Genomic DNA, 15,412 nt, shown 5'->3' on the forward strand with positions numbered 1-15,412 from the left:
TTCCTTATATAGGAAAATTTTTACTGACTGGCTTAATGACCTGACCTGTACTGGAATGTTTACTGTGTGAAGGTCCTTGGTCCTGATTTGGTGCTTTATCGTCACCTCCTGTCTCGACTATTGCAATTCACTTCTTTCTGGTCTCCCCTCCTTCATAAACTGCAACTGGTCCAGAATTCAGCAACCCGTATTATCACCAGAATCCCTTCCTTTCACCACATCACCCCGGTTCTCCAACAGCTTCACTGGCTCCCAGTTAAATTCAGGTCCATCTTCAAAATTCTCCTCCATAACTTCAAATCCATCTGTAACCTCTCTCCTCCACATATCTCAGACCTTATAGTTATTAACACCCCCTCCCGTTCTCTCGGATCTTGTTCTTCCATCCATCTTGCTGTTCCTTCTGCCCGTCTCACTACCATGGGGAGCAGAGCTTTCAGCCGCTCTGCTCCCCGTCTCTGGAACTCACTCCCCCCAGACATCAGGAACATCGACAGTTTTACCCTTTTAAAACCAAACTCAAAACACATATGTTTAAATCTTCCTATGACCTCTGATTTTATTGAACTGTCTCTGTCTTTGTTTTTTCTTCGTTGCGTTTTATTATGGTTTTATTGCTGTTTTAATGTATTTTCTGAACGTATTTTCTGTCAAGCGACCTTGGGTGTTCTGAAAGGCGCTTTAAATTAAATGTATTATTATTATTATTATTATTATTCTTATAAACAAAGTTTGAGTCAAGTTCTTTTAGGTGGCATCTTGCCTGAAAACCCTTGTCAATGGAAAAGTTGGATAATGTTGAGGTAAGTGTGTTTGAAAAGTTGTTTTTGAATGTGCCAGTAAATATGTATATTTTACGTTCATGTGTATATTTATGATGCGATAAACAAACAGAAGCTTCCAGTTTTGCTGATGATCATGCTCTGTTTAATAACTGGAGAAAAACTCAAGGAGGTTGCAAAGTTAATCAAACCTAAAACTGTAACATCAGTCTAACAAAGTGCAAGATGACCACTAAGCATAGTGGACAGACTTGTTTCTCAGAGCAGCGGGAGTTGGCTCTGCAGCTGTTCTTGTCCATGGTGCCACCCTGTTAGACTGACAAATGAACTTCTAAAAACTAACACACAAACACACTGCACCCCTCCAAGAGGCAGCTCTGCTTCTGCAAATAAACACTAGAGGACGTCTAAGCCAGGTTGATGGAACACGTTGAGCGCCTGAGCCAGCGGTCATTTGCCAGAAGCAGAGCACCAAACAAAAACAACTCTTGTGCCCAGGCAGTGCAGGCCGCTTGCACTGTGAGCTTGTCATAAAAATGGCATATGACACATTCAGTCAGAGTGCGAGATCCAGTTGTTCTGCTTACATGAGGGTAGATGCAAACAGAACTCAGGTTCTCACGCTCCTGTTACAATTCTTCAGCACCGCTTGTTTTTCTATATCAGCGGTGCACATGATTTGTCTCTGGTTGAAGTAACATCAACAGGGAGCCTCTCTACCTGTTGAGGCAATCTTACGTCTTCAACTTCTCGTTGAGGCACAGAGTTTAGTTTCTCAGTTAAACAGGGTATTCGTTCCCGTAGAAACTTTCTCCTGTAAACTACATTTAGTTTCATTAAGTTTCAGTTCATATTGTCATAAATAACAATGCATACATTTCCCATAACCGGTATATTCGGCTATATACATTATGTACATGTCACAGAAAAATGGATCAAACATCTTAAGTCAATGTTATCCAATATGGCACACTTTACATCTTTAGACTTTAGTCTGGCACAAATAATGTCAAGTTTGGTACAAAAATAGTTCATATTTACAAGAATATACCTGATCTTTATCAAGTAAACTACTTTGTTTAGTTAATAAATGAAAAGGCATGGAAAAGGGGGAGGGGAACATTTAGAATCAATAAATTTGTCTTACACGGATCGAATGCTAATATGAACCGTCGCTGTATCAGATCCAAGTTCATTAGATAATTTGAGGGTATAAGCACCAGTGTCCTCTTCCTTTACTCCAGTGATGATGAGGGTAGTCAGGTCATCAGTGGTTTCAATGTGAAATCGTCCACCAGAGGTCACCTCAATGGCTTTACCACTACGGGACCACTCAATGGTTTTGGCTTCACCAGAAAAGGCACAGGCAACGGTTAGAACTTTGCCTGGTTCAACACTGATGTCCTCTGGTAGGGCTTCGATTCTTGGAGCAGAACCTAAAACCAGCACGTTTCAGTTATTTGGAACAAAAAGAAGCATATCTATGAAATGGCTTCTTTTCTTACCAAGGGCTCTCAGTGAGGATTCCTCCATGTGTGATGCCATCTCTGTGAGGCTGCTGGAGCTCATGGCATATGTTTCAGATGCCATGGAGGACATGCTGGACATGGACATTGTCTCAAACTTCATCTCAGCTGCCATGCTGCTGAAGGAGCTGGACTCCATCATAGATGACATCATTGTCTGGTGTGCAGAGGAAAATGACGAAGACTCCTCCACTGTGTGAACTTCTTTCTTGGTCATCAGGGATGAGCTAACTGAGGACTGCTGGTGACTTCTCATCATAGTTCCTGTTGAAAGTTACATTGGCATCATAAGGGAAGCAAACTTTTGAAAATAGTCAAAAATTAAGATTATTTTAAATATAAATCATCTATGAGGAAATTCTCACCTTTATGTGCTACTTGCTTCTCACAGTAGGCGGTGACCTTGCTTTGTACAGACTGAAACGCCTGTCCAGTGAAGGAGAAGGAGGACTTGGATATTCCTCCTTCTGAGGTCATCTCACAGGTGTACTCTCCCTTATCACTCTCTGTCAGGTCATGGATCAGAAGACTGCAAGAACCCTCCAAGTAGTGCATCTCAAAGTGGTTGCTCTGTGAAAGCCTCTTCCCATTCATGTACCATGTCACTTCCCTGACACTACTTTCACAGACGCAGGATATCCTGACTGAACCCTCACAGGCCTCAGCTGTTAGCTGACTCAGAACTTTAGGAGGTTTGGGGACTGGCGATTTTACAGTGGGAGGAGAAACAACCCGCTTGGGGGACATGATTGGAGGAGGAGATTTTACTCTTGTAGGTGATTTTAATCCTTCGGGCTCAGGAGATTTTAAGGCCCTTGGTGATTTGATACCAGATGGTTCCGGGGACCTGATGCCTTTGGGAGTTTTGATTCCAGCAGGTTCTGGGGACTTAAAACCTTTTGGTGTTTTGGATCCTGCAGTCTCTGGAGATTTAAGACCTTGTCTAGGTTCGGGAGATTTTATACCACGTGGTGACTTAATTCCTTCTGGTTCAGGAGATTTTACACCAGGAATAGGTGATTTTAAGCCACGTGCAGGAGATGGGGCTGGTGGCTCTGGGGATTTCACAGTCTTTGAGGACTTAATTTCCTCTGGTTCAGGAGACTTAACACTTGGTGCTGGTGACTTCACCCCTGGAACTGGAGAGGTTATGCCTGGTTCGGGGGACTTTAGACTTGGAGTCTTCATGGAAGAGACAGGAGATGCTACACTAGGTTCGGGGGATTTCACACTAGGCTCTGGTGACTTAACACTGGGAGTGGGGGATGTGATTGAGGGAGCAGGTGATGTGGCTGAAGGCTTAGGTGATGCAATACTCGGCGTGGTCTTTCTAGTAGGCTCAGGGGATTTAATGGCTTTAACTTCTTCTTTAGGCGCTGGCCTGTGGATTGTCAGTGTGAAGTGAGCCTCCTGTCGACCTGCTGAGTTCTCTACCACTACCGTGTAATTGCCCTCATCAGAGGATTTAACAGAGGAGATCTCCAGGCTTGATTTGTACTGGGTAGTTGAGACCTGGATAGAATGAGAGGATACAATGATTTTATTCTCATGTAGCCATGTTGTGGTAGGGGAAGGTTCTCCATCAATGTCACAAGAGAACCTGGCTGTCTCTCCCTCCGTAACAGTCACAGACAGTGGTTTAGTGAGGAACTTGGCTGGATTAGAAGGTTTCTCTTTGTGAACCAAAACCTGGTCAGCTTTGCTTGTAGATAATTCCAGCTTAGCCTCAGATGCAGTATGTTTCCCCATCAAAGAAAACCTTTCAGATGAGTATGAAGAACTTGATGAGAGGTATTCAGCTGAGGCATACTTGATAGATGAGTCATATCTCTCAGCAGAAGCTCCAAGTTGTTCCCGCGTGACAACCTCATGTGTTTCTGTTAATTCTGACTTACTTTCTTCCACTTCAAGGTGAGTTTGGGAGGTGTAGCCAGTTTTAAAGTGTGTGGTGTGATAATGGTCAATCCGATTAACTTGAGGGACGAATGTTTTAGGTACTTCTTCATCCCTGCGATATGAAGAAAATGTGGTGTAGCCACATCCTGACACCTCAAGCGTAGCATAGTCAGATGCTTCTCCCTTTGAGTTGGAACACACACATCGATATGTGCCACTGTCGTCTTCCTGACAGTCCAGAATAGTGATGGACAACACACCACTCATGTTTGTGAATATGTACTTTTCACTGCTTTCTGAGATTGCGCTTCCATTATGGAACCAGTTGACTTCAGCTTCTGGCTTTGCTTGAATATTTAGAGTGAACTTGGTGTCTTGACCAACTGGTATGCGATGAGAACGCATTCTGACAGTTACACGAGGAGCATGGTCAAGGCTGAAAGGTGCCTGACTGACAACCTGATATTTCCTTTCAGATTTCAAAGCAGCTTTTCTGGCTTCATAGCGGGACATGATGTCAAAGCGGGCTGACCGCTCAAACCTAGAGGAGGAACGGGATGACCTCTCCACTGATCTGATGGGACTTGGTGAACGAGGACGAGTCCTCTCTGGAGTGGGAGACCTTCGTTCCACATTCTCTCCTTCTGTTTCGACAGGAAGCCTGGCACGTTGCGGTCTGATCAGCTCTGAGACCGGACGCATTAGCTCAATGTAAGTGGGAGACAGTGACCTTCTCCTTCTCATTAACTGAGAAATAGTGTGTTTCTTCTTTGTCTCGGCCACCTCTGTAGCCTTGTGTCCAATTTCAAGTCTCCTTTCCTCATGTTCCGCAACGTGTCGCGTGATACGGATGGGGCTGCCTGCAGGAGAGGCTGAAAAGCCAAGCTCCAGTTCATCCTCCAGCATCATTTTCTCCTCAGATTTTCTCCTGGTGAGGTAATCGTCCACAGGCATCAGCAAATCTTCATCACTGAGGTCACCCAGAGATTTTCTTCTAGATCTAAAAGAGGCTTCAGACTCAGGGGAGGGTGAGCGGCGTGCTGGTCTAACAGTCTCTAAATCATCCAGTGTTAGTTTGGGAATACGCCACCTTGGTCTGTATTGATCAGTTATCCTGGGGAGTGGCACAACATAGAACTGCTCCCACCTGGACAGACGAATACGCCTCTGCCTCTTCTGCACAATCCTCTCAGTTCTTTCTGGAACCTCATACTGATCTCTTAGCTTGTGATACCACTTCATGTCAGACAGAGGCACAAACTGCTTAATAGCTTTGTCTTCATCTAGAGATTTGGGATCATGGATCACAGGCTCTGGAATTTCATAGGGTAAGAAGATCCTTCTCTCTTCTTCCAGCTTTTTGGTCTCTGTTTTTTCCTCTGTGATGTCAAACTCACCCTCAATGTTCTTGGTGCTTACTGCAGGTTTGTACACTTCTGCAGCTAATTTGAGAGCTTCTTGTGCTGTGGGGTTAAGAGGCACAAGCTCCTCAGTAGCTGCGATATGTTGAGCCATTTTGTTAGTCTTTTCTATTTGTTTCTGTATGTGCCAGTACTTTTCCTCTTCGCTTTTATATTCTCTTCTTGTGTAAGTAAGGCGGTCCACTTTCAGAGTAGCCTGGCAACTTGTGATGCCAGCAGAGTTGGTTGCTGTAACTTTGTACACACCAGAGTCCTCAAGCAGCGTCTCTCTGATGTAGAGAATGTGATGATCAATGTCCTGCTCTATAACGGCAACTTTGGGACCAAACTGTAGTGGTTGTCCATCCTTTTCCCATTGTAATGTAGGAGTTGGAAGCCCTGAAACTCTGAGCTCAAGGCGGACACTCTCTCCCTCAGTGCATTCAGCATTAGCCAGCAAACGTTTGAACATCGGTCTCATAGTTTCTTCCATTACAGGATGAGGTATCACAGTAAGACGAGCCTTGCAGCTGTCTTCTCCAAACCTGTTGTCAGCCATGACTGTGTATTCAGCATCATCTCTCACATCGAGGTTGTGAATCATGAGTTGATACAGGCCTTTATCACAGGTGAATGTGTACTTGCTGTCATCAACCTCGATTCTTTCTCCATTTTTAAGCCATGTTACACGGGGCTCTGGATGAACAGTGATGGTGACACCAAATCGAACGTCTTCACCAATGTAAGCAGTGCGATTGTAGAGAGGCAAAGTGAACTCTGGTGGCCTCTGCAGGAGTTTTGTTTTGTCGACCCTCCTCCTCAGCTTCTTGATGGAGCGGCTCATGTAGTGTTCTCTGATGTCCCTCACGGTTTCTACAAAGAGTTCTCCACAGGAACTGTCCTCTCCATCATCACTCACCACTTTGCATCTGTAGACACCGTTATCACTCTCTTCAATGTCCTTTACATAAATACTAGCAAAACCATTGCTGTATGAGATCTCATATTTAGAGCTAGTGTGTAACTGACGGTTGCCAAAGTACCATGACACCTGAGTGCTCTTGTCGTAGTTGACAATGCTACAGGTAAATCTAACATAACCACCTTCCTCAGCTGAGCTGTGCATAACAGGGCCAGCACGGAGGCCATGGTAGTCTGTTCCAATCTTCACTTTACCAACAGCCAGTCCTTTCTGGTTTCTGAAGGCACCTCCGTATGCCACTCGAGCTGCTGACACTATAGTATCGATTCTCTTCATTAGAGACTGATAATATCTTCTGTGTCTCAATGTCTTGATGGCACTGTTACTGACTTGCTCAATTTTCATCTTGAGCCATGGGTGTTCCAGAGCTTCATGAGCAGTCATACGGAGCTTTCTGTCTTTGACTAAAAGTCTGTCTATAAAGTCCATAGCCTCCAAGCTAATGTCCTTAAATGCTTCCGCATCAAAGACATACTCACAAGTCGAGATGTTTTCAATCATCTTTGTTGTGGACTCTGCAACAAATGGATTAAGGCCACTGAGCAGAACATATGCCATAACACCAACAGACCACATATCAGTTGCTGTTGTGACCAGATCATGACGGTGAACTTCTGGGGCATAGTACTCTGGAGCTGAAAACAGCATCCTAATGTTTTCTCCTGGTACCAGCAACCTCGACTGTCCCATTTCAACAATCTTTATGTCCGTACTTCTCCTTGTGGTGTAGACAATGTTGGCTGGGTGGATGTCAAAGTGGCCAAAGTTATGGCTGTGCAGGAACTTGAGAGCAGAGCAGACTTGTCTGAGATAGCGGACAATCTCCTGTTCTGTAAGTTCAAAGTTGCTTGTGCCAAGACGCTCGAAGATGTCAACTCCAGAGATGAATTCAAAGATCAGGATAATTTCTTCCATACTTTCAAAGAATTCATGCAGATAGATTATATTCTTATGTCTTGCAACATTAAGGGCTTCAATTTCCCTGAGCACCAACTCGCGGTCAGTTCCTTTGACTTTGATGAACTTGGCCATAAAGGTCTTCTTTGTAGCAATTTCCACACATCGGTGAACAACTCCAAACTGACAGCGAGCAAGTTCCTCTGAGATGATATACTTAGAGGACAGCTCCTTGACTTTGTAAAATTGAGCCTCCACTTTAGTGATCTCTCTGGCTTCATCTACTTCTTCATCATAATTTCTGATGACAGACTTGTCTTCTTTTGTGGTGAGAGGTTCAGTTGGCACAGATGGAGGACTTTGGCCAAACTGGTTTTCTGCTATAACACGGAACTGGTATTTGGTTTTTCCAAATATGTTGATTATGGTGATGTTGCAGTCAGTAGTTTGACCTGCACGGATCCACCTGTCAGCAGTGGTTGGACACTTCTCAACAATGTAACCAATTATGTCGCTGCCGCCATCATTTGCAGGGGGTTCCCAGGTTAGGCTTATAGAATCCCGTGCGATGTCGCTAACCAAAAGTCCCTTTGGAGAGTCAGGAATATCTACCACATTTACCTCAATGGTTTGCTTGTCTGATCCAAATCTGTTCTTTGCAGTAATAATGTAGTAGCCAGTATCCCTCCTCTGTACTCCCTTCTGGAACACCAAGGAGGTGGAGGACCTGGTAGTAATCACTTGGTGATAAGGGGAGTTTGATAGGATCTCCTGACCCTTTTGCCAAGTGATTGCTGGCTCAGGTTTTCCAGAGATGGGAATCTTGATGGTTATGTGATCACCACGTACAGCGTGAACTGCTCCCATTCCCTGAAGCTCTTTAGGTAGGTAGATTTTGGCAGGGACTGAAATTAAAAGGAACAAATTTAATCATTTGAAATTTGACTTTCACATTTTACCAGGTGCAGTGACAGAGGGAACCACTTCATAATTGTAGGAATTTACAAATTATTAGTAAATATTCCCATATGTGACAGTTACCTTCCACGTCGAGAACGGCTGTTGTAGAGATAGATCCTGAAGCATTGGTAGCTCTGATTTGGTATTCTCCTGCATCACTCTCATCAGCTGTGGTGATGACAAGCTGGTAATAGCCACCCTTGAACTCTTGTGCTTTTATCTTTGTTCCATCTGCCAGGATCTCCTTCCCACTGCAATACCATTTAACTACAGGCTTTGGATATCCCACAACCTTGTTATTGAAACAGTAAAAAAAGTCAATTACTCACAGAAAGTAACAAACAAAAATAATTAGAGAGCATGTTACAGTACCTTGGTGACAAAGGTGGCATTGGCTTGGTATTTGACAGTCATGTCTCTGATCTCCTCCCTGAATGCAGGAGCACGTGGGGATTGTTCCGACTTGGGAATAATGGGTTCAGAGATGTCACTCCAGTCACTCTCGCCTCCAATGTTCTCACATTTGACACGGAACTCATACTCAAAGCCCTCAATCAGGCCTTTGACTTCATAGCTGGCCTGTTCAATTGGCTTGGTTGTGACCGACATCCATTTGTTCTGCTTCTTTTCACGTTTCTCAAGGTAATAACTGGTAATTTTTGCTCCACCATCACTGCTTGGAGGCTTCCAGCAGACAACACAGGAGTCTTTGGTGGCACTGATAATGAAGGGCTGCTGTGGGACACCAGGTTTATCTGAGAAGACAACGACAATGTTAGTAAAAAGCTCTAATACTTCACTTGTGCTATGTATTTACCAGAATTTAAAAGTGAAACTTATATACCATATGGACTCTTAACAATGACCACTGATGGGATCTCCAGAGGCTCACTGACACCATACTGATTCTGGGCAGAGACTCTGAAGTAGTAGCCAGCATTCTCTATCAGGTTGGGGACACGGCAGGTGGTACCAGAAACAGAGGACGACACCATGTGCCACTGTTCGCCTTCTTTGGCCTCACGTTTCTCCACTAAGTAGTTGGTGATGATAGACCCACCATCATCCTTAGGAGCCTTCCAGCTGATAACAACTGAACTCTTGAGCAGGGCTTCAACAATAATAGGGCCCTCAGGGATGCAAGGTTTGTCTAGAAACAGCAAATGAGAATCACTTATGTGTTTTCATATATTTGTATATTTGCTGCCTAAAACCATTAGTGAGAAAATATGCAAATACTGGAAATGTTTGTTCATCACTGCAGTATGATTCACCTTGGATTTCCACTCTCAGTACAGTGTCAATAGTTCCAAACACATTACTGAGCTGCACCTTGTAGCGACCTGCATTGGTTTTTCGCTGTACATTTCTCACCACAAGGTGGGTGTAGCTTTCTGTGTTTTCAATGACCACATTCTCAGATGAATTCAGAGGTTTCTTGCCATAAAACCACATAATCTGGGGGATGGGACGACCAATGTAGACAACATGGAGTCGAAGACTGGTACCAGCCCCAGCAAAGTACTTCTCCTTTAGAGGGAAGCCAGGGTGGAACTCAGGTGGTGCTTGCAAGCGCAGTTTGCCACTAGTCTCCATCTCTCCGGCCTCATTGATGGCTCTGCAGGTGTACAAGCCCTCATCTTCCTGCTCCTCTGTTAGAATGGTGAGGGAGTGGTTACGGCCATCTGAGCTCATTTTGTACTTGCGGCTTTGGATCAGTTCCTTGCCATAACGATACCACTTGATCTCAGGGAGAGGTCTTCCAACGATTCCACATGTTAGAGTGCCAGACTCGCCAAGCTTCGTGGTAACATCCTGCATTTCTTCTTTCAAGGCTGGAGCTTCACCAACTGCAGGAAAACAAAATTCAATAAAAATTAAAACCAAAAAATAAATAGACTGGAAAATTGACTATTTTGTTTCTGTATGGCTGTGCAGTGGTTAGAACTGTTGCCTGACAGCTTGACAGAAGTTCCATGAAGCAGCAGCAGCAGCTCACCGCTTAGCTTGGTCTTGATGCCCATTGGTGTGCGACGAGGTCGGCTGAGTCCTGTCTCATTTTCAGCAAAGATTCTGAACTCATACTCGGTAGACTCCATTAAGCCACCCATGGTGAACTGGCGATCCTTGGAGCGTTCCTTGTTGCATTTCTTCCAAGCACTCTCTCCAGCTTCCCTGTACTCGATCCAGTAACCCAGGATCTCTTTGCCACCATCATGCTCAGGCCTGAGCCAGTGTATGGTAATGCTATCTTTAGTGACAGAGATTATATCAATCTCTCCTGGCTGGCTAGGTTTGTCTACAGGAGATAAAACAACAAGAATTAATTCTTTCAGAAAACGTTTTCTTTAAAAGATGTAATATCAATTTTTGATTTAGTTCAATACAAAATAACTTCATCTACTCCAAAATGCTCTTCTTCATATTTCATTTGATCATAGTCATTCAAAAATAAACATCAGTAATGCTACACACCAAATGGATCTTTGCAGACCACAGGCTCTGACGCAGGACCAGGTTCACTCTGCCCAATGTCGTTTTGGGCCACCACTCGAAACATGTACTCTGCATTGGGTATAAGACCAGTGACGTTGAACATAGTGGTGGTGATGTGGGTCTTGTTGTGACGGACCCATTTCTCTGTTGAAACCTCTCTTCGTTCTACATAGTATCCTGTTACACGAGATCCACCATCATCGCGGGGTCGAGCCCATGACACAGAGATTGTGGTCTTGGTGACATCCATGATCTCTGGTGGGTTGCTGGGTGGCTCAGGCGGACCTGTGATAAAGCATGTTATCAGTGAAACCAACTTTTAACCCCTTTATATTCACAAACGTCACCATTGCAGATATATGGTAAGTTTGTTAAAAAATTTGAAATCACATCACAGTAACTTGGATTTAAAATGTAAAAAGAATTTGAGAAATATTACTTACAAAGAGGTGTCTTTGGTAAAACAGATTCCTCTGATTTGAGAGATCTGCTAACACCAAACTGGTTCTCAGCAAAGACCCTGAAGTGGTACTCTACGTTCTCTTTCAGGCCCTTAACCACCAAAGAGGTCTCTATAACCCGAGCATCCACTGTGTACCAGGCTGCCTTTGGTACTTCTCGTCTTTCCACAATGTAACCCAGGACATCAGAACCGCCATCATCTGATGGGGGTCTCCAGCTAACCCGGACTGATCTGGCCTGAATGTCATCAAATTCTAGGGGCCCTTCTGGGGGGTCAGGGCGACCAATCACCTTGACCTGGAGATGGAAGGCAAATAGTTTTTTCAAGTATAATTAACTGAATATTTTAGGCTCATCTCAATTACTTCAGGTAATTATATCACACTATAATCACACTTTAGCTTAATCTGCCAGCATGCTCACCTTGATGTAAACGGCCTTCCTACCACATTTGTTTTCCAGCACCAAGTCATAAGTACCAGTGTCATCCCTGTGCGCATCTTTGATGACCAACTCAGTGATGTCATCATGGGTGGCAATCATGGCGCGATGAGCAATATCACGACCATCTTTTGTCCACTTCACAGTTGGGATAGGTTTACCCTTAATGGGTATGGACAGATGGATGACTCCGCCCTGTCGCACCACATAGCCTTCCTCATACTGACGTTCAAGCTCATAGTCAGGATAACCTGAGGAAGACAGATTTGTTTTCATCAAATGAATCATCTACAAATTAGCAGCACAATATAAAACGAGACATCTGATTAAATTTAATTTAATTAGTCTGTAAGTGATGAGAATTTGTTCTCATACCAAGCATCTCCTGGACTTTAACCACTCCAGGAATTTCTGCAGGTTCTCCAGAACCACCAGCATTGCAGGCTATGACCCTGAATTTGTACTCTGCACCCTGGGGCATATGGGTGAGAGTATACTCGCACATCTTGGTGGGCGTGGTGTTGCAAAGCGTCCATTCTACCTGGTCCACCTTCTGCATTTCAATCAAATAGCCACTTACAACTGAGCCACCCTCTTCTTTAGGTGGTAGCCAGGCCAATGACACTGAAGTCCTTGTGGCGTCTGTAACTTTGGGGTCAATTGGAGGACCTGGAGGTTCTATTTAACAGTAAAAGAGAGACATTGTTCACACACGGACACATCTTGTTGGATTATTCTAAAATATTTGATCTAAAAAATGAACTGAGATTTATGTCACGTACCTATGGGGTCCATAGCAACAGTGGTAGCAGAAGGTGCACTAGGTTTGCCAGTTCCTCTGGAGTTGATGGCAGTAATACGGAACTCATATTCCAAGCCCTCAATTAGTCCAGAGGAACGATACCTGGTCATGGTGACAGGGTTCTTATTGATTCTCAGCCACCTGTCCGAATTAGCTTCTTTACGTTCTATGATGTAGCCTGCAATAGTAGAGCCACCATTGTCCACAGGTGGTTGCCAGGTCAGAGTCATGCCCTCATGGCTAACATCAATTATCTCTGGCTGACTTGGAGGTCCAGGGATGGCTTTACAGAAAACAACAAAAAAAATGTTGACTGTGAGGCAGGAAGTCATATGGAAAATTTGAAGGACATTAGAAATAGTAATTGCCATTGCATGAAAATGAAATAATTTTTGTATATGACATGATTTCTGTGCCTTGAACAGAAAAATCACTATGGCTGCATGCCTTTACAGGGTTGGAAGGGTTTAATTGATTTGTGGGTTAGGGTTAGAAAAAAAGAATACTTAAACAATGAATCAGGTCAGTTAAAGACCCAAATGTACAGACAATAATTTGATGAACTCACTCTTGGGGCTCTTGCACTCAACCACCTCAGACTGCAGGAATCCACCAACACCAAAGCGATTCATGGCAGCGACACGGAAAACATACTCTGTTCCTTCTGATAGCCTAGTGAACTTGAAGCATGGCCTGGTCACTGATTCTGAGACTGTGGTCCAGCCTGGATGGTGGGCATTACGTTGTTCCACCACATAGCCACTGACATTAGCACCACCATCTTTCTCTGGAGGTTCCCAGGTAACAGTAACTGATACACCATCAACCTCCTCAATCTTAACTGGACCAACTGGGACACCAGGTTTGTCTACGCAGAAAAAACAAGACTTCAAAAAACCTTGAACATTATGGCAAACCATTTAATTTCACACATTCTTAACACTTCTCATTTTGGGGCTCTCTAGTGAGTAAGATACGACAGAAAAACGAAGTCTCCTTACCAAGGATGATAACTTTGATAACCTCCGTTGCCATGCCAATGGAATTTTTCACCTCTAGTGTGTAGTTTCCAGTGTCATTAATGGTGGTGTCACGGATTACGAGGTGAGTAGATTTGCCGTTACTGTCTATCTTGATGCGGTCCAGGCTGTCTTTCAGCTTAACACCACCAAAGTACCAGGAGCAGACAGGCTGTGGTTTGGCCTTAATAGGGATGTTAAGATCAATAGGCTTGCCTCGGTGCACATGGATTATTTTTTGAGGAATGCTGGTCATGTCAATCTTGGGCATTTCTGAAATACACACAATGAAGTTTAATGCTTTTCCAGTTAGATTCCAGAGATGACTGATACTTTCCATGACTCTGTGATGACTCACCCTTGTTTTCCTGAATCGTGACTGGAGTGATGATGTCCATTGCCTCACTGGCTCCCCTGCTATTGGTGGCACGGATTCTGAACAGGTACTGGTCATTTTCTGTCAGAGACTGGATCGTGTGTTGGGTGACTGAAGCTTTGACTGTGGCTACAGCACTCCACCTGTCAGAACCCACTTTACAGGCCTCAATGATGTATCCTGTCAGCCTGCTGCCTCCGTCGTGCAATGGTTTATCCCAGTGTAGACTCACAGAGTTCTTGGTGACATCAATGATATTAAGATCCATGGGCACTGATGGTACTTCACACACCAGCACAGGTTCTGCTGTCTCACAAGGCTCCCCAACACCATAGATGTTCTCAGGCAGGACTCTGAAGAAGTAGTACACACCTTCTTCTAAGCCTGTGATCCTCAACAAGGTTTTCCTGCACTCCGTGGTGACAGTCTTGTATGACTTCATGTTAGCTTCACGCCTCTCTACAATGTAATTGCTGACATGAGCACCACCATCAATGGTTGGCACATCCCAGGTGATAACAACAGATTCTTTGGTGTAGTCTTTCACTCTGACTGAACCTGGAGGACCAGGAGTGTCTAAACGAGAAAGCAGCATCATATATATTCAATACATGTAAAATTATTAGCGAAATGAAATTATCTGTGAGGACTGAGTTTTATAGAACATACCATAGACTTTAACCAGGATGGTGGCTGTCTTTTTGCCGGATGGATTTTCTGCCTCTACTACATATTTTCCAGAGTCATAGCGATTAACCTTCTCCACCATAAGCGAAGTGTAACTGTCGGTGGTCTCGATGTAGCCGCGATTTTGAAGTTCCACACCCGTCTTTCTCCAAGCAATTACTGGTGCTGGTCGACCGGTTACAAACACCAACAGACGTAGGGTACCACCGGCACGCAGACACACAGTCTTCTTGATGTCTTCAGCTAGCTCCAGATCAGGCATTTCTAAACAGATGGATCACAGTATAATGTCACGATAACAGGACTCCCTTGGAAAAGAGGTTATTAATCTTAATGGGACCGTTCCTGGTTAAATAAAGGTTAAATGAAAAATAGAAACAATGGCAAGTTTACTTTGTACAGGGTGGAAGGCAGTTAATCAGACAGCCCAAGGGCCACTTGTGGGCCTCGGAGTGATTCTGTGTGACTCTCAACTGCCTTTGAAGATTAACAAAACTTTTTCCAAGCCACAAGCTTTTTATATTCCGGTGAATAAAAATCTTTTTTAAATGTCAAAGGTTACATCTGATCAAAATGTAAAATAGTAAACAAAAGCAGGCGGGAGTGAAGCAGATGAAATTAAAACAGGATATACTCAATGGCTAATGAGTGGACAACAATGCAGCAGTATAGCTTATTTACTGTAC

General features: G+C 44.0%; 1 protein-coding gene across 4 annotated transcripts in view; it reads right to left on the minus strand.

The window, feature by feature from the left end:
* Positions 1-1,582: 1,582 nt before the first annotated feature.
* Positions 1,583-15,412, minus strand: part of ttn.2 (titin, tandem duplicate 2) — a 215,954-nt gene continuing 202,124 nt past the window's right edge. For all 4 annotated transcript variants that reach the window (XM_070552978.1, XM_070552977.1, XM_070552976.1 and 1 more), the window contains 17 exons: positions 14,709-14,990; positions 14,022-14,615; positions 13,646-13,936; positions 13,213-13,512; positions 12,625-12,927; positions 12,218-12,520; positions 11,825-12,093; positions 11,383-11,698; positions 10,919-11,224; positions 10,443-10,742; positions 9,718-10,293; positions 9,288-9,593; positions 8,816-9,198; positions 8,525-8,735; positions 2,674-8,388; positions 2,288-2,572; positions 1,583-2,218 (listed from right to left, as the gene is read on the minus strand). In XM_070552978.1, coding sequence (XP_070409079.1) covers positions 1,926-2,218; positions 2,288-2,572; positions 2,674-8,388; positions 8,525-8,735; positions 8,816-9,198; positions 9,288-9,593; positions 9,718-10,293; positions 10,443-10,742; positions 10,919-11,224; positions 11,383-11,698; positions 11,825-12,093; positions 12,218-12,520; positions 12,625-12,927; positions 13,213-13,512; positions 13,646-13,936; positions 14,022-14,615; positions 14,709-14,990 — 11,033 coding nt within the window. In that variant the 3' untranslated portion in view covers positions 1,583-1,925. The remainder of the gene's footprint in view (positions 2,219-2,287; positions 2,573-2,673; positions 8,389-8,524; positions 8,736-8,815; positions 9,199-9,287; positions 9,594-9,717; positions 10,294-10,442; positions 10,743-10,918; positions 11,225-11,382; positions 11,699-11,824; positions 12,094-12,217; positions 12,521-12,624; positions 12,928-13,212; positions 13,513-13,645; positions 13,937-14,021; positions 14,616-14,708; positions 14,991-15,412) is intronic.

Source organism: Nothobranchius furzeri, chromosome 7, assembly GCF_043380555.1.
Source record: "Nothobranchius furzeri strain GRZ-AD chromosome 7, NfurGRZ-RIMD1, whole genome shotgun sequence".
Lineage (NCBI taxonomy): Eukaryota > Metazoa > Chordata > Actinopteri > Cyprinodontiformes > Nothobranchiidae > Nothobranchius > Nothobranchius furzeri.